Source organism: Lissotriton vulgaris, chromosome 8 (genome assembly GCF_964263255.1).
Source record: "Lissotriton vulgaris chromosome 8, aLisVul1.2, whole genome shotgun sequence".
NCBI classification, from domain to species: Eukaryota; Metazoa; Chordata; class Amphibia; order Caudata; family Salamandridae; genus Lissotriton; species Lissotriton vulgaris.
This window is the reverse complement of record NC_141696.1, coordinates 294,116,060-294,140,880: the sequence shown is the minus strand read 5'-3', so window position 1 is coordinate 294,140,880 and position 24,821 is coordinate 294,116,060. Positions and strand designations below refer to the sequence as shown.

The following is a 24,821-nucleotide window of genomic DNA, read 5'->3' as shown; positions in this document are numbered from 1 at the left end:
CAAAGAAGGGGGTGATATAAGAGCCTTCGTCGTGGAACTGTTGAAAGGTGCGTTCCCAGAGATGGGTGCATGGGATTGGGATAAGGAAGTGCAACGAGCGCACCGTTTCCCCCTTGTACAGAAAAAAGGTAATGCGGGCGCAAGATCGAGGGCAATTCCTGTTTATGTAGGAAACTATTTGCTAAGGGAGGAAGTGATAATGAAAGCTAAACCTACGAAGAAACGCACATATAAAGATATCACTTTCTTTGCCCGTCCAGACTTCTGTCATACAACAGTCGAGAGAAGATGGCGGATGCGGCAACTTATAGTGCCATTTCAGAACTTAGGCTGCGAAGTCTACTTGCTGTTTCCTTCCCGCCTCAAAGTGGGCCTCAATGGACAGTTCAGAGTCTTCTTTTCTGAAATTGTTGCCCAAGAATACCTGACTTATCTTCGAGAAGAGAGAAGACATAGGGACCGAAATGGACAATCGGATCGCACAGAGAGTATAAAACAAGTAGCGTCTATCACAAAGAGATAACTGAGCCTTTCTTGTCCTTTTTTGAGTAAATGTGATTATATTCCTAAAATGTTGTAGCATGGGGAGTGGCCGGGGGAAACTCCCCTGGGAGGGCGCGGCTGTCACATATAGGTCAGGATTGACCTATTTGCCAGTAAGGGAAAGGGTGGGGAGGGAGGGGAAAGAGAAGGGGGTGCGGGGTGGGAAGCACAGGGGGAACAGGGCACGGCACGAAAAAAAATAGAGAGAGGGAGCTTAAAAAAAACATTTTCTAGTCAAAGGGAACAGGTGGGGTTGAGAAAAAGTAAAGGATGCAACGCAATAAGCAACGCTAAGCTAGAGATAATTAAATTTTGGATCACTAAATGGATAATTTACAGAAGAGAGTGTAGGAGGGAAAGGAGTCTCAAGAATGAGGATAATGGGGGTTAGAGTTGTAACCTGGAATGTTTGTGGGCTAAATGATCCCCAAAAAAGAGCGAAAATAGCATTAATGTTGAAACAAATGAATCTGGACTTTGCATACATTCAGGAAACTCATATTATGACATCACAAGCTTATGCTCTGTCGCAGTTAGGATTTAAGGAGCTAGTTCACTCAAGTCAAGGGGTTAAAAAAAGAGGGGTAGCTATCCTAGTTAGGAATAATAATATTCTAATCAGAAAAAAAGCACAAGATAAATGGGGAAGATGGGCTATGGTTGAGTGTTTTATTAATGGAGAGTGGATAACATTGGTAAATGTATATGGTTCAACAGAGGACGACCCTGATATTTTTCAATTTTTAGATGTTGAATTAGCAACATGGGCACCAAAAATTATACTGGGAGGTGACTTCAATATTAATGGAGCAGACGGATTAGGACTGGGTTCTTTTGGAAAGTATAACTGCAGGAAAAAAAAAGTATTTCAGGCACTACACAGCCTGGTGTTAAACAATGCCCTCTCAGATGTATGGGGGAAAAAGAGAATGGATAATAAAGGTTACACATACTATTCTGCTCCGCATCAAACATGTGCAAGATTAGATTATTTTTTTATTTCAAGTACTAATATTTCTAACTCAAAGATTGAAAGGCTGCCACGGATCCTTAGCGACCATAACCCTCTATTACTTACTATAATAACAAAAACAAGTACTAGACAGCATACAAACTGGACCTTTGAAAGAGAGTTATTGAAAGACGAAAAGTATATAGAACACATGAATAAATGGATTATTGATTTTTTTTCCTTTAATAGAGATACAGCAGAAATGGGAGTGGTTTGGGATACTTTTAAAGCCGGAATACGAGGGGAAACAAAGAGCTATAATTCTTATAAAAGGAAACAAACCCAGCTGAGGAACTCAGAATTAGCTCTGAAGGTTCTGATGGCAGAAGAAAGCTTAGAAAATAGCGTGGTGTCGGGGCGGGATTTGGAAAAAGCTTGGGTTGAGTTAGTCAAAGCTAAAGGTGAGGCAGAGGGTGAAATTGCTAGTAAAGCAGCGAAAATTTATAATACTAAAAGAGAGAAGTGCTATGAGTTGAGCGAGTCAGTAGGTAGGATACTGGCTACTCGAACAAGGCAACAAGAAGCTGCAGGCATAGTGAGGGAAATCAGGGATACTTCGGGCACGGTTCATTCAGAGCCGAATAAAATAAGAGAAGTCTTAAGATATTTTACGAGAAGTTATACGACGACGAACTACAGGGTCGTGATCCTCTAAAAGATAAGGAAGAAATGATGGAGTATCTCCGAGAGACTCCTATAGACCTAATAGAGGAAGAGGAAGCAGATGGGTTAGAGGGAGAGCTGCAGTTAGAAGAAATTAAGAAGGCAATATGGAACCTACCTTCTGGTAAAGCAGCAGGCCCTGATCAGATACCTATAGAATTTTACAAAGTATTTTGGGATTGTTTGAGAGAAGAAATAATAAAGGTGATGCAAGGGGCACAGTTGGGCAAAACCTCACCTAAATCATGGGGGGGGCGCAGAGGTGGTTGTAATATTAAAAAAAGGTAAAAATCCGGAAGAACCAGGTTCGTATAGGCCTATAACTCTACTTAATGCAGACGTAAAAGTCTTCTCTAAAGCATTGGCATCAAGGCTGGCGAAAGTTATAGATAAAATTGTCAGTAGTTGCCAACACGGTTTTATACCAGGGAGAGGAACCCCCCACCATATACGGAAAGCAATAACGTTATTTGATGTTTCGTCAGTCACAGGAGACCCGATTGCAGTGATGTTACTTGATGCAGAAAAAGCATTCGATCGGGTCTCCTGGGGCTACCTTTGGTATGCTTTAGCTAGAACAGGAATTAAACAAGGCTTTATTAAAGCTTTACAAACTCTCTACTTAGAACCAGTAGCGACTCTACAAGTGAATGGTGGAAACACAGGTCAATTCCATATAAAAAGAGGGACTAGACAGGGGTGCCCTTGTTCACCTTTATTGTTTGCTATATATATGGACCAACTTATACGCAGAATAGAGGCATCTGAGATGATAACTCCGGTAACAACAGTCATCGGGCAGTGTAAAATCCTAGCCTACGCAGATGACATTGCTCTTATCTCTCCAAATCCATCTGAAACCATAGAACATCTTGAACTTGAGGCGTTGAAATTTGGAAAGATATCGGGATATAAATTAAATACATCAAAAACACAGATAATAAAAAATTCATATACCCCATGTTTAGACAACCGAGTGGTACAAGAAGGCATGTATCTAGGGGTTATCATAATGTCAGATCTGGATATCTTAGTGGAAAGGAATATTACCCCTTTAATCAAGAAAGTGGAGAAAGACTTGGACAGATGGGATAATTTGCACCTGTCAATAGTGGGAAGGTCTAATATAGTGAAAATGATTATTCTCCCAAAATTTTTATATTTATTTAGGGCAATACCGCTATTTTTTGATAGCAAAATATTTAAAAAACATGAGAGTATACTAAATAGATTCATCTGGGCAAAAGGGAAAACGAGAAGGGCCCTTAGATATATGACATTGCCGAGAGAAAGGGGAGGCTGGGGAGTCCCAGATTTAAAATCTTATTATTGGGCGGCGGCTTTACAGAACATGACTGGTTTAATGGGAGGTGAACAGTGCCGTGGAGCAGAGGAGTGGAGTAAATTTGGATCATTAGCAATCTATGGACTAACTCTGGGAATGGAAGCGAAGGATGTTCTCCTGAAATTTACAGAGGCTAGTTACTATAAGAGGACAAAGTTTAAGACAATAATAGCAGCATTTGAAATTTGGAAAAGTTTTGCTAAAAAAATTGGCCTAGGAAAATATAATTCATATACAAGACTGTTACACAACCCAACCCTCCCACAAGATATCTTTTCGGGACCTATAATTGCAGAGTGGGAAAACAGGGGAATCAGAACTATTGGAGATATAAAGGGGGATCAGGGTGTTCTCCAATTTAAAGATCTGCAAGACAGATTTAACCTAGAAACTAGGCAATTTTTCAAATATCTCCAAATTAGGAGTTTTCTCCAGAACAAAAAAGGTGGCGCTCTGGGATTTAGGCGTAACGCCATTATGGAAATTATTCAAAGGGGGCAGGATTGCACAATCAAAAGATTATATGCTGAACTGATTAAAGTAAAACAAGATGATTACCAAAAATGGAGCGAAAAATGGAAGGATAATCTTAAAATCAGCTCTGAAAGTTTTGGTATCTCCCTAGAAAAGGGGAACTCATTACTATGTTCAGCACCATTACAGGCTCAACACTACAAAACACTTTATCATTTGTATTATACACCGGCTAAAATAGCACAATGGGGAGGTTTAACGGGCATTACGTGCTATAGGTGTGGAAGTTCGGATGCTGATTTGCAACATGTATTCACTCTATGCCCCCGTTTAGATTTATTTAAAAAAGAAATCGAACGTTTTATAAACAAAATTCTAGAAAGCGAAATTGTATTAACCCCTGGAACTATTCTACTAGGAGTTAATGTTGAGGATGTACGGCCTTTTTGTGGGAGGGAATTTTTGTTTGTCGCTATGTCTATCATGAGATTATGTATAGCCTCTGCATGGATAGATCCTGCACCACCCACTTTTCACAAATGGTTGGCTAAGTTACTAATAATACATAAAGTGGAGAAAGAGATATATGCAAGGAAGGGAAAAAGAGGAAGGAAGTTAGGTAATATAATATGGGATCCCATAACTAGGGGTGGGCGGCCAGCTACGCTCCGTCTGCGGAGTATGCGTAGTGCCGCCTACTCCGCATTTTGCGGAGTTGGCGGAGCCAGGCGGCACTCCGCAGACGGAGCGTAGCTGGCCGCCACTCGCCTCCCTCCCGCCCTCCCTAAATACTTTGAAATAAAGAAATGAAATAATTTAAAAGCGCTTACCTTGCCGCCGCTGCCCGCCGCGTCCCCGGGGCTCACTTACTTCCGTCTTCCGTCTTCCGTACTAATGCGCATGCGCGGGCGGCCGCGCATGCGCATTTTCACGAGAAAATGCGCATGCGCGGCCGCCCGCGCATGCGCATTAGTACGGAAGACGGAAGATCGCGAGCCCCGGGGACGCGGCGGGCAGCGGCGGCAAGGTAAGTGCTTTTAAATTATGTGATTCTTTTATTTCAAAGTATTTAGGGAGGGCGGGAGGGAGGCGGGTGGCGGGGCTGGCGGCCAGTGGTGTTTGCGGAGTGGGGCTACGCGGAGTGCGGAGGTGGGCGTAGTTTCTCGCCCACTTCGCGTAGCTCCGCGAAGCCCCACTCCGCGAACTCCGCCCAGGCCTACCCATAACACGATGGAAGGAGGAATAATTGTGTGAAATGTAGGCTTGCCTAAAGATAAGGAATAATAACTTGGTGCAATTATAATATCGATGTCACACAACATGAAAGTACACTATGCCCCAATTTATGCTATTTTTTTGTTCTAATTAGTTTGCTGTAATATCTACCTCGCCTGTTGATGACTTAGTGATTGGTTTTTACTTTGGTCTATGAATGTTGTATATATACTTTTTCCTTCGCTCTTTCTGTATTAATGATGCCGTGCCTTGTATATAACTGCAAAATACTCTAATAAAAAAATGTAAAAAAAGGGAAAAAACAGTTTTGGGTTACGTGTGTTACCGTTTAAAGAGGACCTGGTCTTGCTGTCCAGGCTGAACTGTTCCTATTGGAGCAGGATCAACACTGATTTGCATATGTCTGGGTCCAAACTGAGTGGTCATAGGGGGCAAAATAACTATGGTTGGGAATTCTACACCAAGCTTTTGCCAGTGGTTAGACCTATTGCAAGCATACGTCCCATCACTGATTGGTGTTTGACCTCATTTGATTCCCACTTCCAGTTGAGAAACTCTTCAAGAGTCCTTCCTAGCCGCCCCTTCAACATCTGAATGTGCCTCAAAACTAGTCTTGTCTGGAATAAGTTGTACATAATAAATAAATGAATAAAACAGAAAGAGCAAATGTAACGCTCTGCAGTGTATTATACATAAAGCATAAATAAAACACAAGTACTAATATTATTAAATATTTGTATCCTTCAGTTACTGAAAAATGTCACATACTCCAGCGTAACATTAGTCCATTGTAAAAACTAGCCAGTCTTTCTTTTCAACCTTTTTTCAGTGTGAACCCAGTTCATCAGACTAGTCAATTATAGTTATTAGCTTCCATAGATTTCTAGACAGATAAGCGTTAACGATGACACAACTGCAACAACAGTGACCGACTGCTGCTTCTATTGCCAGCCATCATTACTATTAAAGACACCTTCTCTGCTTCTTTGTCACAGAATAGGCATGGTACTCCCTTCTGTCCACCATTTGGTGCCATGCTGTATCTGAGTCTGCTAGGGGTTATAGTTAATATAGTAATTGAGAGAACGACACGCTATCTTCAAATGAGATCCTAGCACAGAATGTACATTCCTAGGGATTCTAACCAAAAGGGGCTCCAACTAAATGCAGGAAATATGTATGGAAGAAACATATGTTTTGGTTTTACCAGGATTTCGATCACTCTTAATAAAGGCTACATTTCCAAAATACAAGAAAACTTATGTAATTCAAATGAACATTGTGGGAAACAGTGAGGATTTGTGTATTTATAGGCCTCTATGTGTTGTAAATCCATATATAAATTTACAAAGGAAAACATGTCACAACAGGAATGTAATAAAGAGGCCAAAACTGATACACATAGAAGCAGAGTTTCTTTGATTTATGCTAATTACACTAAGAAGTATCACACTTGTATCGTTCATTTCAATGCAACATTTTGCTTCTTCGTTTAGGCAAAGCAAGGCTTGAATGAGTGCTTGTATTTGGTCTCGTTTATGTGTTAATATTAGTGTTGTCAAATGCATTTTAGATGGTCTACATCATAACCAAGAAAGTCAAGGCATCAATCAGTCACATATTTGAGGTGGGCAAGACAATGATTTGTGTGAGTGAACTGATATGGACATGGGTCAAGGACTCAGCACGGTTTGTCTCTCTGGCTATAAATGACTTAGACACTTATCGAGGAAGTAACTCTCCCAAGAACATTACCTAATTTACAATGGGCAATAGAAAACTTCAGTTAGGTAGAAGTGCCTCACTTTCATTTTTTTAAAGATTACACAATAAATATAGATTTATGGATACAGATGAAAATAAAAAGTGAGTAATTGATATTTTTTCATTAGCTCATTATGAAAGAAGAGATCAAAGATGGTATCCATGTTGGCACCACAAATCAAACTGTACTTGACTTAAGGTATGGCTGATGCGCCACTGTCTGTCAGGGTGACAGCGGTCATTACCTCTATAACATTAGTCACACTCCTGCCCAAATATACAGATCAGCATCGGCTCTACAGTGATCTATGTGCTGTAATGGCAGCTCCTGGAAAGGCACAAACGTTTGCTGTTTGGCTGCTATTTTTCTAAAAAGTCAGGCACCAAACAATTTTTGTTATTCAGACGAAATAGGGGTTGCTTTCCGTAAAGCAAAAACACAAGTGGCACCACGCCCTGGAAGCTTTTTCCAGGGTGTGGGGATCATTATGTTTTTTTGTGATCATTAAACATGGATATAAAAAAAGGACATTTTACCATCCTGATGGTTTGCCTGACTCAAAATAGAGCAGCTGGACTGAGGGTTCGGCAGACAGATTATTTAATCACATATGTGACAGAGTACCCTTATCCACCAAACTCTAAGACATACTCCTAAAGTCTTTCCTACCATAATGATGCTAGGTTTTTGCAAATAATTCTTTCTTTGGTATTAACTTTTTTTTAATTTATGCAACATTACTGACATCAGCAGGGTAACAATTATAGCACATTTCTGATCAAGAATTTGTTGGAAATTTGTGTTACAACACTCTGAGTAGCAAAACATCAACCTCAATAATGTTTGCTAGTTTCATGGAACTTCCATACACAAGTACGTAATCCTAATGTGGGATGTCAGCTTCAAAGGAAGAGGGAATGTACCAAAGTACGGAGGAGGATATAGTTGCAAAATTTGGGGAGCATATCATCCTCAAAACATGTCCTGGAATCAGGAGACCCAACTAAGCCTGCACTGCATTTAAATCAGTGCACAGTTTTGACCCATTCTGCATAGCCTTTGAGACTTGACTGCTATCCTTCATACAATCTCCTCGACCTATGGCAACAGGAAGCAAATTTCACTCATTGCTCTGGGTTCTAAATTTACAATGATATAAGATGACTGATATGATGCTATATTTAACCTCTTCAATGCTAATGACAAGGGTAACTCGTCATGCACTGCCCATTCATTTCAATGGAAATCTCATTAAATGGACCTGATTCCCTTAGCGTCCAAGTGGTTAATATCTTACATCATGTACACCATGTGTGTGCTGGCTTACTGTATTATTCCACTACATTGTTTTCTGCATGTGAATCACAACTGATACAAACTTCTACCTTTCAAATGCCACAACACAAGCAAGGTTCTAAAACTTTCTTCTGAAATTTGTTCTGTACTCATATGCCTATGATGCAAAAGAATATTGTTTCACCTAGACAAGAGCACCAATAAACTTACCATCTGTCAATGCTTCCCTTCGATGTGGAATTGGAGGCTGCTCTAATCGGTTACCTTTGTGTTTCTTAGAAGGCCTGGGCCTCTGGCTGAGATTCAAGGATGAACTGTTGTTACTGTCATTTGATAACGGACTGGTTGGTCGAGGTCTATGTGAAGAAGAGTAGCCTTTACCTACAAGAAAAATAGAAAGACCTGGTTAAGAGCTCTGTACTTGTAGTCATAATATAAATATTATGATTTTGTTTTATGTAGCATTTCATGCCACTTGTCTACCATTTGTGTTGTAGTAACAGTGGTTAATTTTACCCAGTTAAGTGGTCTTTGAAGTATAAAGTCTAAGTTGGTGTTGACAGGACTAGAAGCTTTGGCTTGCAGATATCAGAGATGAGTATTAACTCACCAAGACATCTTTATCAGCATTTTACCAAGAATATATCAGATGTGAAAATATTACTTTCTAGACAATACAATTTGCAGATTTTGTTCACCTAAGTTTGATTTAGGTGTGCACGAAGCCCAACTTAGGTGCGCACAAAGCACCATTAACAAGGATAAACTGACAACTATGACTAACAAGAATTAGGAATGGCTACTTTTTGACAGTGCATGTGCAATTGTGTATATTCCGCCTGCCTAGAAAAATAAGTAAAGTCCAGGGATACACATTTCTACATGGACAATTTTTCAACTGTTTGAAATTTTACATGCATACATTTTGCAATTCTCAGAACTCCTGTAAAACAAGGACGTTATTATTTTCTATGAATACCCTTTGTGTATTTAAGAAAGTCAGAAATTTACTCCACACTTAAGATTAATCCTGAGAGATTTTTTTTTTTACTATAAAACATGTTTTTTCATGACGTGTGCTACATGAAATAGCTAGCCTGAAGGAACATGATTCAAATGTTCTAAAAGTGAATGTGCCTTCTTTTTACTTGCCTTCCCAACTTCAGTATCTAAGTGCACAGATGTTATTATTTGTAGCGTACAGCTTACAGTTTGCCAATTCAGGGGATTTTTGAGATAGAAGATGGTCAATTAACTAAGTCCATGAAATAGTACTACATGAGTACTACTTCACATAATGCCTTTATGAATCATCACTGAAATGTACTACTCATATTAGAACAAATGCAAAATGAACACAATGCCTTGCAGTTTTTCTATCTGTACATGATTAGTGCCCTATACTCCCATTCTATTCCCTTTTTAGATGTTTTGGGGCCAATGCACAAATACATTTATGAGTATGAGAGGTAATATTATACTATATTCCAATTTTAGATGTTTAGGCCTAATTTACAAAAGCACTGGGATGCTCCCGAGTAACCATGCGCTATAGAAGAGCCTTTTAATAATAATAAAAAAAATAATAATTTCAGAGTATTCAAAGCAGTACTACAGGATACACATACTCATAAATGCTTTTGTCTATCAGGAATACAACTTCACATTCTCATAAATGCCTTAGTTTATCAGCGTAATTTGTTTTTCTTGTCAAATCTCATTGTTCATCTAAGGTCTACAGGCCACAATGAATGAATGAAAAAAATGCGATTACTTCTAGGTTCATGGTGGGATTGACTTTACCAAAATATTAAAGTTAATAGATAATAATAACATTTGCTAGATTACTATATACGGGTATCTCACATTGGCCATTATAGATGCAAGGTAGGGGAAATGGCTACCTCAGCAGTTTATCACAAACAACAGGCAATGGTGTTTTTTTGTTCTAGAGGGTATTTATTTAAACAATTATGATCTGTTTTTCTTACCAGATCAACAGGCAGAAATCATTTTATTTCTGAAAAGAAATATGTATCTATAAGAAGTCTCATCTGCCTCTAGTGTGCTTCTTTTTTCCCCAGCATTTTTGTACTTCTTGACATCACTAAGGGTCTGCTGTATGTAGTTTTGCGAACAGGGTCGTTTGTGACCACAAAAAGCCTTTTTACATTTACCAAATCCTATTTTGCAATTTTGTAGTTGATTACTGAATTGCAAAATGGGGTAGCGATACAGTATTAGGAAGGGGTTTGTTAAGGGCATTCCCCCTATTAGCAACTTGTATTGTGACGTGTGAATGTTTTGGAACCAGAACTCTGTCACAAAATGTTTGCATTTTAATCTCCTACTTCAAGAAAGTGGCAAACCATTTGCAAATAGAAAGGGGTCCCTAGAGGATCTCTTTCCCTTTGTGAATGCATGTGAAAGTAATTTTAAGAGCAAGCAGCCATCCCAAAACTATTGCCTACAATTGTTTTTGAAACAAATCACATTTTCCTTTAAGGAAAATGGGTTGCATTAAAAAAAAATAACTTTGCTTTATTTACAAGCGAACAGAAATGGTGGTGCATTCATGATTTAATGATGTGGAAACATCTGTACACAAATATATTTTCTTTTGAAGAAAACTCTTCTCTGAACAGCACCATTAAAAATGAGGCAAATTTCTCCTGTTTCTCTGGGGCAAGGCACTCCCTCTTACAGTACATATGTGCACTGTAAAACTGAAAAACTATCTGGAAGTTAAATATTAATGCACACAAATGTTTGAGTGTTTGCACGTTCACTTTGCCAGCTCACACACATTTTCACTCCAATTGTAAATTAGCATGCCAATATTCTGACATGCTGGTTGACATTCACATTCATAGGAGCAATTATGAAAATAAATATTCCATCAGTAGTGAATTTGTGAAACTGTATCTGAATTTTAGATACTACAGTGGAGTTATGGTAGGCAAAAGAGTATGAATAGAGACGGCAATTATTTCACTCAAGAGCCTATGATGTTCTCTTTATATTTACCAGAGTCCCTGGTTAACTTGGATTTCCTACAAATGTTTGATGTGCTAACCCCCTAGTTTGACTCCCCAACTCACTCAAGTCTATTGTAAATCCTTAAAATGGCTATTTGGAAGAGGAGTACACCAAGCCTGAGAGCATCAGTATAAAAGCAATGTAATGCTGGAGAAATTAAGCCTTCAATTAACAATAAGAATCTCTCTGGCACATGGTTTGTGCTTTTGGACTATTCACAATGTCTGTGGTGATCTCAAAAAGGGTAATCAGGCAAACTGAGTTTGTTGGTTCCAGCTTCATGATCAAATATAGTATCTAGATAGTACGGTTACTGCGGATCAAATAACATTGAGCACTAGAAAATCCATTATCTCCTGTGTAAAATGATTGCAAGTTTAACTGGACTAGATGTCTCCATCTAATAAAAGTTTAAAGTGACCGGAATGAGCATTACTTAGAAGAATTCTATGACACAATGTGAGGTTTTGGAGGTATGGCTAGATGTTACACCTACACTGACATCTGCTGGGCCAATACACACTTTAAATAACACAAAAAAGACAACAGAATGAGCAAGGACAAAACCATATCACTAAGTTGATATTAGGTCTATCTTGAACTCAACCAGAAGTTAAATCTCTAGCCAACCATACTGCAAGATTGTATCTGACCAAATGCACCAATGAGTGAGCCTCAACTGAATCACAGGTCTTGCTCAGAATCACTTGGAAAAAACATATGAATTTTTCTGAGAATTTTACCTTCTCCGTTCACTTCTGCACACATGGGTTATTCAATCGCTTTCCATTGGAATGTGTAAATCTGTTTTTTATTTGCTTTTGACCTTTACTATAAATTGTTCTTGTTATCTAGTTTGAAGTTGAGATTTCTCATTTATTTAACACCTGACTTCAATACACATTATCTGCTGTTTTGAATGCTTCTACTGATGAAATAATTTTGTTGGACTATACATTATTAAAAAATGTGTAGCCTTTTCGGTTGGCATGTTGATTAATAATTTGAGTGGCTTTATTATTGTTTATATTTACAAAATGAAAGACTTAAAACAAAACATGATTGTCATATAAGGGTAATGGTATGCAAACCATGGTTCCCCTATCACAGAAGCTCCTGGTGGCTCTAATGCAGAACATCCACACCTATGAAAATGTTTTTATGCATTACTACCCACTGAAGGAACTTTGAAGGAACTTAAGGTTATGTAGCTTTTCACTATTATACATTTTTGTACGACAATTTGTAGAAAACAATGCCATCAATTTTGTATGATTACATTTCCTGTAATGTAAATAAAAGTCTCAAAGGTCTTGGTGTTAACCCATAGTTTTGGGCAATTAATACTTTTGAGACAGACTTAATCAGACAGTTCATTTTCATAAACATTTCTATTATTGACTAATATCTTTCAATCAATATAGACTAATAGTCAAACTAAATGAAATTATTGACTGCACATTTTCTTATTTTGGTACCTATTGTTTTGTATCATGGAACAGTCTCATCACATAAAGAAGACGTTTGTGACAGATTGGATGTGACTCTAGATTTGTAAAGATGTAAGAAAATTATGTAGAAGACAATTAGTTCAGAATATGACAGTGATATATTGGATATTAGATAGTATAAATAGGTGATGATATACAATGTATTAGAATCTATGCATGTTCTCTACAATGTCGTATGTGAATAGACCCTCCATTTTTAACTCTTCATGGAGTAGTCAATTGTTGGTGGTAAGACCCTTTATGCCAAGTTTAAATTTCACAGGCAACAATTCATTTAAACATTTATAATTTTCTAAAATTTCACCGAGTGAGAATGATGCCACTTTCCTATTGAACTTCTTTAAATGAAGACCCATATTATGAATAAATTATATAGGCAATCATTATTAAATAACTAGGGAAAAGGTACCAGGGTGGTTTGCATTAAATTAACTATTTCGAATATATTAAACTATACAGAAAATGTTTAGCACATGTAACACAAACAATGCTGAAATGTAAGAGTAAAAATATAAGCCCTTTTCAATAAAATGTAAAATGTATTTGCTTGGTTTACAAAAAGCAAGGTCTCAATGTGCACAAGATTTCACATGAAGCCAAAAAGGTAGTAGGTAGTAGCTATTTCTGAAAGGGACTGACTGTTTTTATTCTATAAAAAATGTGACTGTTGTAATAACATATTTATGGTACTCATGAAAACAAAATCAAAAGCTTCTTTCTCTACAATCTTATGTATAAATAAAGTTTCTTATCCTACATGTGTATGCAGTTGACCATTAATAAGTCTTTAGGCAGCTACATTATAAATTTAATAAATCTTGTCAACACTGTTTACTTATTAGGTTGAAGGAAAGGAGCATTGTCACGGTTTCTCATTTAGTTATCCCTTTGCAACAATACCTTCCACTTTTTCAGCGCAAGTAGGTTCATCAGGTGTGGGCATACTTCTGAACCCTGTACAAATTACATAGTTAAGTTTGACCCACAAATAATTGTTATCAGAACTTCTAAGGGCAAATATGGATCCATCATTTTCCAGGGTTTCCATCCATGCTTTTATTTCATGTTTCTAGAGCTTCTAAGTATATTGGTACAGCTAAGGGTAGAAGAATATAAATCTGAAGATTGAAGACTATTTGGGTCAACTGGCACAAAGTAAACAGTTCAAAACATCCTTACCAAACTTAAATGTACTCTACAGCCCTGATGGGGTACCTGCATATCCTTTCATAGATAACTCTGACCTGTGAGCCCCACTTCTGAACTACGTCCTGAAAAGTGTGACAATTGAGGATCCCCCAGATGCCTGCTTGGAAGCAAATCTAATTACCATTTATTAAAAAGGTAATTGGGCTGACCCACGCTGTTACCACAGTATTTCGTTACTAGATACAGCAAACTTATAGGCAGAATTCTCCTAGAACATCTTGAGGCATGGATAACTTAGAAGGGTTGTTTCTCTTAAAAAAGGTACAGGTGTAGACAGGGTGTGAGCACTTTGGAGCAATGCCTTAATCTCCACCTGGTTATTAGTAAATATAGCATGGCCAAGAGTGGCTCTATTTTCCTTAGTTTCATGGACTGAATCTTTGCATTCGACTGTATAGACAGAGGGAAGCGCCGGGCCAAGAGGTTGACTATAGGTTTTTATTTTGCTTTGGTCTATTTTATTGCTTCAATGCATAATGGAGTGATGGGTCACATGAGGTACTGGAAGAAATGGTGAACTTAGTGACCTAATTGAAATGAAACAAGGAGTAAGGCAAGGGTGCGTCTTGGCCACTTTTTATTCTGACTCTATATAAATGATCTGGAGGAGTTTCTTAAAGCACGAGTGGTCGATGTTACAAAGATTGGATCTAGGAAGCTACCTGCTCTCCTATATGCTGATGATTGTGGTTTAATTGCAAGAACTGGCGTAACCCTACCAAAACTATCAACTGGTTCGATATTTTTATAAGTGAACTGGACCTAAAGAGAAATACTACAAAGTCCCATGTCATGGTTATAGGGAAGACTTCCTCTACTCTTATGCCCCAATATGCTAATGGTGAGAAACTTTCCTGTCTTTCTTCTTTTTTCATATCTGGGTGTTTGGATCTGCTTGCTATATTTTCCCAACAAAGGGTTGAACATGAGTCCAAAAAGAAATGGGTAACAGAATTGTTACCCCTTATTACCAACATGACCATGGTATAGCCCACTTACTGGTCTCTTACCACAGTTTTGCGCACCATGATGCATACTTTGACTCTTGCGATCCAGTATTGCCTCACTCTCTTTTACATTTGTTTCTTTTGTATATTATACACTGTCCCCCCCAAAAGAGTCCCTGATTCCCTTACTGAGGCATTCAAATATTAAAAGTTGCAAACCTGCGTTATGTTACTTATCACTTTTCCAATAAAAGTTTGTTTTCCTGATGGTCAATAAATGTTTATCTGCTGCAATCCATCTGAGGAAGTTAATGGGGAATTAAATGATTGGATCTGGTGTTTCCCTTAGCTGGTGCTGTCTAATAAAGCAAGGTTGCATTTTATCTATCAAGTAAAGTTTACTCTTCAGTGTTTTTATGTGCAATATCCACTATTTATTGTTTACACATTCTACTAGATTGGGGTCTGTTCTGGGATGGTTTATTAACAGTACTTGTGTGTACTCTGTTCTTGTATAAAATGGTGATTTCTGGGCTGTGAATACCTTTTTGGCATGTGATAATTAACTTTCTTGTTTCTAATTTTTCTGTATGGATTTTTTATGGATTTTATTGTTTTTAATACACTTTAATCTTTGCTTTAATGGTTATACTTTTTTCAGTATACTGAATAAAAGACTATCTGATCCGTTAAGGTTCTTTTTTTAAACTGCAGTCATGTTACACATTTTAGGCAGTTTTACTATATGATTTTCTCAAACTTAAAAGGATTGGACAGATAATGTGCCCATTAAGTGTCTGACATTCTAATAAATGGACCTTCAACAAAGCCATTTAAATGTTTGATTGCCACTTTCTTTTTTAAGAAAACAGGTATGTCCCAAACATACTATGAATTACTATGGATGTACATGAATGTAGGAGATAGTTTAGTTCCCATTCTACTCCAGTCAGGCTTCCATTTGAAGCACATAATTGAAATTGCCAGAATTGTAGACTGAGGTTCAATTAAAATCCATGGCAACAGCATGACTATAGTTATCATACCATTCTGACCTGTACTTTGGGACCAGCCCTCAGTTTGCTCAATAAGTAACCCTTAACTTCAAACCATTGTCAATCAAGACACATGTAAATCTTACTGAGAGATATTCTTACTGCTTGAACAGTTACACTATATCTCCTTAGTACTTAACACATTTAAGGTTTGACTGTTAAGATGAGGAGCTAAATAGACTTAACTTTGAGGGTCTACTGCTAGACACAGTATGTTTCATTATAGTCCATGGGCCAGAGCGTGTGCTTTACAGTGAGTAATAATAATAATGAACATCGGAAAACATGTGCATCAATGGCATAATTACCATGCACATACTTGACTGTTTCAACAATGTCTTATAGTACTAAGACGCAAAGTTGTGAACATATGTACAAACGTACTTTATCAGTTTATGAGCACATGCTATAGGATAGGCTAGCACAGTTAACATATTTAATTATTCAGTTTGGTTTATTGAGTTCATTTTATAAAATGTCAACACCTTTAAGTGTAATTGCTGAGCAAGACCAGATTTGCAAATGTGAGGAGAGAGTTTGTGTTATAAACAGTGAGTGGCTAGGAAATGGTGTTAACACAAGTGTAAGAGATAGGGATACGTTGATGATTGGTCTGATATGGACTAGAAAATCTTCTATCTACAAAGCGCTGCTGACAGAGTGTGGCACTCTGGTTGAATGTAGAGTGCATGTTTATCAGATAGAGATGTATATGAGATACTACTTCTTGTTGATACACAATATGGCACAATTCAGATCTAATGTCACCTAGATGCATATGCCGAAAGAGTAGTAATAGTTAAAACTCTCAGGATGCATTTTAACTCTTGCTATGGAAAATGTGCAAACACACTGCAGCATTAGAAGCAATGTAACAGTGTTCAAATGACAAAGTCAGTTGCATTTAAAGGGATTTTCAGTATTTGATACGATTATCAAAAATGTAAGACTCTTTTGCACTCTGCTTCATAGGCATTTATAATAAATGGTAATAAGTGAAACTTAGCTATCAAAGAGGAAGACTTCCCTATTTTCATGTACACGCACACAGAATTTCTTTCAGATAATGCAGCATTTGAGATAACTCAAATACAGAAATACAATTACTGCACATTGTGATTTTGTACCAACATTTGCATCAACCAACAACAGCAAAAAGGCATTTGTCTTTACGCATGAATTAGAAAACGGCATTTGGTTGGTTGGGGTAAATGTCAATTTAATATTGTCCTGCACACCAACAGCTCTTTATATTCTCTCCCATTTTGCCTAATTTCTTCATTAATATTTTGGATAGCCAATCCGTCTTTGATATACATGGATTAAATTAGCATGCAATCCATTTGTCAAGCACCCAATATACACAGTATGTTACTTTCAAAGTTATGGTTCAAATAAGAATACATCATTCAATTCACACATGTTCATGACTGCACAAATCATGCTTACGTGTCCACCAACAAAAGTAAACCGTCTTATAAAGCAATGCAAAATACTGCAGGAAGGTGATATAAAAGCTGTGTAGTGTTTTATACATAAACTTTTAGGGGCATGTTCAATAGCAAAGGGTCAATGCTTTACTGTGAAAAAAATAATATATGGCAGGGTAAAGCATAAGATACGGTCCTGCTTCTTATGATGACCAATGCATAAAAGCAGAAAATATGCTGGCAACCAGTTTGATTGTGCCATCCCTCACTTTAGACGATAGATGGAAAAAAAGAAAAGCTTTTGATTTCAGTGTAAATGTCCATTCACCAAGTGCCATGCAAGTTAAATCAGCGTAGCTGCAGGAACCAGGAAAGCAAAGCTTCATAAAATTAGCAGCATCCCTCATGCTGAAAACACCAACTTTGAACATACAAACCTGTTCTTGTCAAGCTGGTTCCCTCCAGCTTATACCCTGCTTTGTCTGCCGCTGCTACCAATGCTTGTGCAAAGCTTCCGCTGGTAAAAAGCGTTTCATCAGAGGAGCTACCTACACTAGACCTATGACTAGAAAAGTTACGGTCCTCCTCAGATGCAGAACCCCATCCGTTTACCATTGAACCTAGAAACAAAGGCAGTGGCTTGGGTGAGAGTCATACATGTATATCCATAAGAATTGCAAACCAAAATCTCAAAGGAGATAGAAGTCTTAAAATAGTACTAATTTGTTCAGTTCAACACATCATTGTATTGTCACCTGTTAGTGTGTGAATGTGTGTTGAATATTTGCAAAAGGCTTTCACCAGTCAAGGTAAAATGTAGAAATGACTACTTTTTCCAAAATATTACAAAGAGCTAGAGATAGGAAGACAAAAAAGACCTATAGTTATAGCAATCGTCCATGTATCTGAAGAGTGCATATAAACATAACATATCTAGAAATTGGATGAACTAAAATTGTATAAAGTTGAAGCTATTGATGATGGCACATATAAACCTTGCTTTAATTATTTCATTTTAACCTATTAAGGATATTCTAGTTCATTTGCATCAAGGAATACTTATGAATGATGAACAGTACTGAAACTCAGAATCTTTGAGTATTTTGCTATGTCTTCCTCTTGCCGTGTATCAGAAACACTTATGTAATATCTGAATGCATATGTCAGTGTTGCCCACAAGGCTTCCTTACATTGGTCAGTAGCTGATACAGTATATTAAACAGACATGTGGAGTGGGAGTAACTTTGTATTACCCCATACTTCAATCAACCTTCAAAATGGGTTAAGGAATCAATTGTCATTCGGTTGTTATGGTTTTTTGTGTGTTTTTTTTACAACTCTTTTTATTGAAAATCTCAATAGACCGTATAATTACATTTGCTAGTACATGCACATTGGGTATACTTTCACATTGGTTATAAGAGTAAATGACATGGTCAGGAGGAAATCATAATACAAAGAGAAGTCTACATAAAACAAGCAGCAAATATTTAGTCGGCCAGATTTTCTCCGGAGTCCAGTGGGCCCTCCAATGTCCCCCTGTTTGCCCACGATGGCACCCACACCTTCTCCCATTTCATTATGCACCCTCTACTTTTATATACTGTTTCCTATGCCCTCTGGCACCTGTCCATATATTTTTCCCAATTGGTGACTGAGGGTTGTTATGTTCTTTACATAATTATGTACTCCAAAATATTACAGAATATGTGATGCCACTCAGTGCTTCTAATCACTCTATTGATCCTCATCAATGTCAATGAGAATATCCAATTAAAAAAAAAGGTAAAAACTGCCAACAGTCCCTTATCTTATGCACCCAACTATTGCTTTTTTTTAATTTAGCCCAGCTGTGTTCACCTTAACTTCAGAAAAATTATTCAATTTACTCAACTATCTGTACCAATGAAAAGAACTTAAGGTGACATTTTTCAAAGATGTCGTATTGGTGCTTTAATTTACGCATTCATTGATTGACTCAATTAGTCATTATGGACAAAATTCATATTGGCAATGGTGAGTTTGTTGGGGGGGGTTAAATGCAAGGTGAATTGGGTGCTTCATTGTGGTCTACAATGATCTAGCTAGGAAAGTCAAATATGAAATAGGCCTAGTGTATCGTAATTTTGTGGAACTGAGATTGGATGTTTTCAAAAGCTTTGCAATCATGCCACAATATAATACAGAAATAGATATATCTACTCTGTTGGCTGCTTCTGTAATCTCATTTTGATAAGCAGCATAGACATTTCCTAAAGTATTTAACAGTGCTTTGTTGTCATGTATTGCTGTGAATAATACCCAATATTGAAAGGTTGCTGTTGTGCTTATCTTTTTGACCTCAAATCTTTTCTTCAGGCAACAGCTAGGTCCATTTTATTGCTCAGATTTCAAGATATGGATATTAATAAAAGACTCTGCACTACCTTGAGCTCTCTGTATGTTGGTGCGTAGACCACAATTAGAGTGGGCAGAAAGTTGTACACCTGTATTTTGCCTAAGCAGTGGGTGATACAGGGTTTGCCTTTTTTATTAGGTTGAGCATTTGAGACCCGTTGTATATACTGTAGTATATACTTATATGTGTATATAATTTGGGGGCTCTGGAAGTCAGCCCTAGGACTTGTCTGCATCCGCTTAGGTACTTTTTTTTCTGTTCAACTACCTCTATTTAACTGTCTTGGTAGAAAACACCCAGCAGAGGTCAGTAAAATACCAGAATGGATTTCTACTGAGGGACTTTCTTTTTTTATTTGTCTGGCAATTGCCTCTATTTAACTTTCTTGATAAAAAAACGACCAGCTGAGGTCAGTAAAATACCACAATCACTTTAGCATTCTCTAGATTCCAGTCCATAGAAATTGTCTTCCACGAGCACCCGTAGACAATATTTGATTCAAATAGTGTATTTTCAGTGATATGACCACTGAAGGCCCTGATTTTATATTAATAGTAGAGCTTTGGACTATACTATTTCCTGCAGAAAAGCCATATTTCTCCCATGTGTCCCATACCTGGCGTGTCACAAAGTTTGATGGTTACTTTCACTCCATGTTAGAGAACAGTAGATGTTTCAGCACCCAGGCTAATGTGCTGCATAGTTAAATACATATAAGGTCCCAAAGGCGAGACCGATTGCATTGCAAATGCTTGTTTTTGAAAACCACTTGCAGGAATATATGGAATGAGCTAAAAATTTAAAAGTTAGATCAGTGAATTCAATGTGCTCCACTGACATATTATCTGCTTTGCTGGTCACAAGTTACAATTACTATTACTACCTTTGTTAACGTTATAAGACAAGAAAGCGATATTGTGCACCTGTATATCTTGCTACTGAAATAAGGAGGGGTGTCAGTCTCAATTACATTTAGAAAGCATAATGGAGTCTGCTTGTTTTTTGTCTTTACAGTTGTCCTGTAGGAAGGCTTAACTGTTGACATCACATCCCATCCAATCAAATCTGACATCTGTCAGATTTGATGGGATGTGATGAACTCCTGCATCTCTAATGTTGTGCTTTGAAAGTACAATCCAGGTATTAGGTATGCAGTTTTAACACAAAGATGTGAATGTTTCAATGTAAATATTCTAATTTCAAATTACAGGTTTATGTTATAACTGTTATTTCAAGAGCTCTCTAGTGCATCAGCTTCAAACCAGTTTTTATTTGGGTTGTGGGAGTAGGAGTATTATCCAAATTGAACAATGTGCACATGTGTGAGATTGAGATCCCATTAGAGAGATCCTACAAGATGCATCCCTGATCCCTAACTCCCAAAAAGGTGTTTCATTGAGCAGGTGATGTAAAGTGAAGTAAACTTGAGCATGTATTGTTCCCTAGAAATCTATAAGGCAGTTAAATTAGAGTATGGAAAGTATTTGTTTGAAAAGACTGCAAGCAAAGTGCATGGCAAAATATGAGCATGCCACAACTGAACACAAAGTAATGCAGTACTTTTCTTTTGTAGGGGAAAAAGGTGTGATTTTGGATACTCTGACTAGTGGCTGTATCAAAAAGGCAGTGAAAACTACTTTGCGAATTCTGGTTTTCAGTAAGCATCAGATTTAGTCTAGAACTAAAGTGTTTATTATTTTCATAAAACAGATCGAAATCCATTAATGAGAATTTTGTAAACTGAAAGCAAATATTTGTAATAAGGGGCACAATAAACTAACAAACACATCTTGTGATGTAATTAGGGTAGAATGGTCTGACACTGTTCCTCGGTTTTGCTTCAAATTCTCTGCAGACTCATGTGCCTTTTATAAAGCGCAGCGTAAAGTCTGAACAAGAAGTACACTTCTGCAGAACTTTAGTGCTTTAACTATATATATTGTTATCCATTAGATAATTTACTGTGTTGCCAGTCTCAAAAACTAAAGAAGTGGTGGCACATACATCTGAAACAATAACATGGGTAAATATAACCCATACATAACCCCGCTTAAAACCCTGGACGATGAAGAGAATACATCCACAACCCTTATCTTGCATTGTCTATTAGAAGGAGCTCAACTATTTATGTGTCACCTCCGACACCATGCCATTATCCTTTTTGGGTCAATAGGTGGGAGTGGTTCATGGGGTTGAAAGCGGCTGAGAGATTGAGAAACAGCAGCCATGTCACATCACCACCATTTGTTATATCCAACATAGCTTCTTGGATCTTTTACTTGGTGCTTCTGCAAACATAGGCACCAACCAAAGTGTGAATAAGACACAAGTTAAGTGAAACCTAAACCGAAAAATACTCTTTTGTATTGATACCAACCACATTGTAGAGTTAAATCAAATGAAAAATAATCTGAAAATACACGTATGTAGATCTGAAACCATCAAACAGCATTGACTTTCTATCACAAATGAACTTACCTAGAATTAATTGTCTGCGGATTAAACCAGGCACACATTTTGTAACCATCTTCTCCCCATTTTGGGCAAATCTAGCAGAATAAACACCTCAAACACTGCTTTGCATGTCAAAAGATGTAGCCAGGGCCAGACTGGCTGAGCGGGCATAGGGTGTTTGCCCAGGACGCTTGAAGGGTGGGGTCGGTTTTGGAGCAGTGGGGGCAGGTTTTGTTGCTTGCGGACGGTTTTGTAGTGATGCTGCAATATCGAACCCCAATAACAAAAGCGGCAGTGCTGGGGGCCAGTTTTGTTTAGTAGCACTGCTTCACGCCCCTCGCCCCCCCCCCAACGGGGTGGGACCTCTCCAACAAAATTGCCAAGCCTCCTTTGGGTTCCCAATACGGAACAGGATGCAACCTTATTCAGGTTAGCGTTTGCAAAGAATTGACAGATTCATTGTTTTCTACACCTGCGAATGGAGGAAATGTCCCCCCTCACCAAGGCTCCGCTCTCACCTTTCTCTGCACTGCCGTGTTTATGTGCGCTTCCGCAATACCGCTGAATGTGATATTGTTCCCCTTTGAAAAGAAAACTCTTTCTGCTATCAAAAGAGAGCTGATGCTTTTACTGCATACGTTCTACTGTCAATGCTTCAAGGCCATTTCAACAATGAAGCGACTAGGCTCCTGGGCCTCACAAATCCAAGTAGCATTGCATTGAAAAGTGTTTTTGAATAGAGCCCTTTATGCAAAAACATGTTTTCGAGCTCACTTATTACTTTCCAATTCTGCGCCCACATTAAATGTATATTTCTTATAATTTGTGCTACAATTTTTAGTTTTCTGCATATTATCACATTATTTCACCTAGCTGCTAATTTATTGGATCCTCTACCTATCTTTAGAATATCTTGCAATCATTGTGAGTTTTTAAGAAAATTATTATTTTGTTATCCCCTACATTTTAATTTATTAGTTAGTGTGATTGTCCTCAATAGGACTCAAATGCCGATTATAGAAATGATCAGCCTTGGGGGCAGATGTATCAAGATACCATTTTGCACTTCTCAAATAGCGATTGTTAAGGAATCGCTATTTGAGAAGTGCAAAATGGTATGTAGGTAGAATTTCGCTATTTATTAGCGATTCCTTAGAATTCCTTAATTGCGATTAGCAAATTGCTAATCGCAATTAAGGAATAATTTCCCATTCATTTCTATGGGCCAGGAGGCCCATAGGAATGAATGTAAAATTATACTCAATTTGCGATTAGCAATTAGCTAATCGCAAATTGAGAATAATTTCAAGGGTGCAAGGGTGTCTTAAGGACACCCTGCTGCACCCCTGAATTTGATATGGGTACGCATATGGTGCACATACATGCCCTAAGGGCATGTATGAGCGTCATATGGCACCTTTAGAATTTAAAAAAAGTGCTTTTTGAAAAGAATTCGCAAGTTACCACCAACTACAAGTTGATGGTAATTTGCAAATTCTTAGTCAAAAATCGCAACACTGAAATGCTTGATACATTTCAAATATTAAATCGCAATTTGCCATTTCTTAAAAGCCTCGCAATGTTAAGGAATCGCTAAATTAGCGATTCCTTAATATTGTGAGGCTTTTTGAATGATACATTCCAAATCCTGTTTTTTTGTCGCAAATGCTGCTATTTTCCGAATCGCAGCCTTTGCGACAAAAAAAACGGATGATACATTTGCCCCCATATCGGTAAATGGACCATAGACATTGGGAATGATTATCTCTTCAAGTTTAGAAAACAGACTGCATTGTGAAAAGGAAGATTGGGCGCACAGAAATGATGTTCGCAAACTGCCCATATCGTTTTCAAATGGACTCAATAAATGCATCCAGTTGTCTGATATCTCACTGCGGTAGTCAGGACCAAATTGTATTTAAGCGTTTAATGAAAACTGAATTTATGTCACTTAGATATATTTATTTGTGTTTGCATCTTCAGTCACACTGAATTCCTTTTATTGCTGAAAGCAGCACATTTGACAAATGTATTCAAGCTGCTAAGGCAGGAATGCACACAGGACGTTTACATAGTTGCCAGAATGTTGCTGAGCAGTAAAGTACTATGATAAAGTGGCATCTTGCTGTGTCTCTATTACATCTTCAGCACTAAAATTAAATTACGATCACTCATCAATTCATTTACATGTCGTTTTATGCTAAATCCTTCCATGCTGATGAATGCGCATCTCTGGATCCATTAAGCTAGAGTAAAGTCTGTGCTTTATAATATGACCCTGCTAATTGTTGCATTACCATTTTTATGAGATGCAAAATGGAGAAGAGACCCATTTTCTGAACACATTTTAGTGCAGAATTCACATTCTCTGTAATAAATGCAAGGCTGCTGGCTCAAACATTACATATTTTGTAGTATGCATCCATAATCAAGTCATTACATTA

At 37.7% G+C, this 24,821-nt stretch overlaps 1 protein-coding gene across 12 annotated transcripts in view; it reads right to left on the bottom strand.

The window, feature by feature from the left end:
* Positions 1-24,821, bottom strand: part of ROBO2 (roundabout guidance receptor 2) — a 770,916-nt gene that overhangs the window by 27,865 nt on the left and 718,230 nt on the right. For 9 of the 12 annotated variants that reach the window (XM_086934061.1, XM_086934067.1, XM_086934062.1 and 6 more), the window contains 2 exons: positions 17,963-18,145; positions 8,545-8,715 (listed from right to left, as the gene is read on the bottom strand). In XM_086934061.1, the coding sequence (XP_086790187.1) occupies positions 8,545-8,715; positions 17,963-18,145 (354 nt within the window). The remainder of the gene's footprint in view (positions 1-8,544; positions 8,716-17,962; positions 18,146-24,821) is intronic. The other 3 variants (XM_086934068.1, XM_086934072.1, XM_086934073.1) reach the window with 1 other exon arrangement.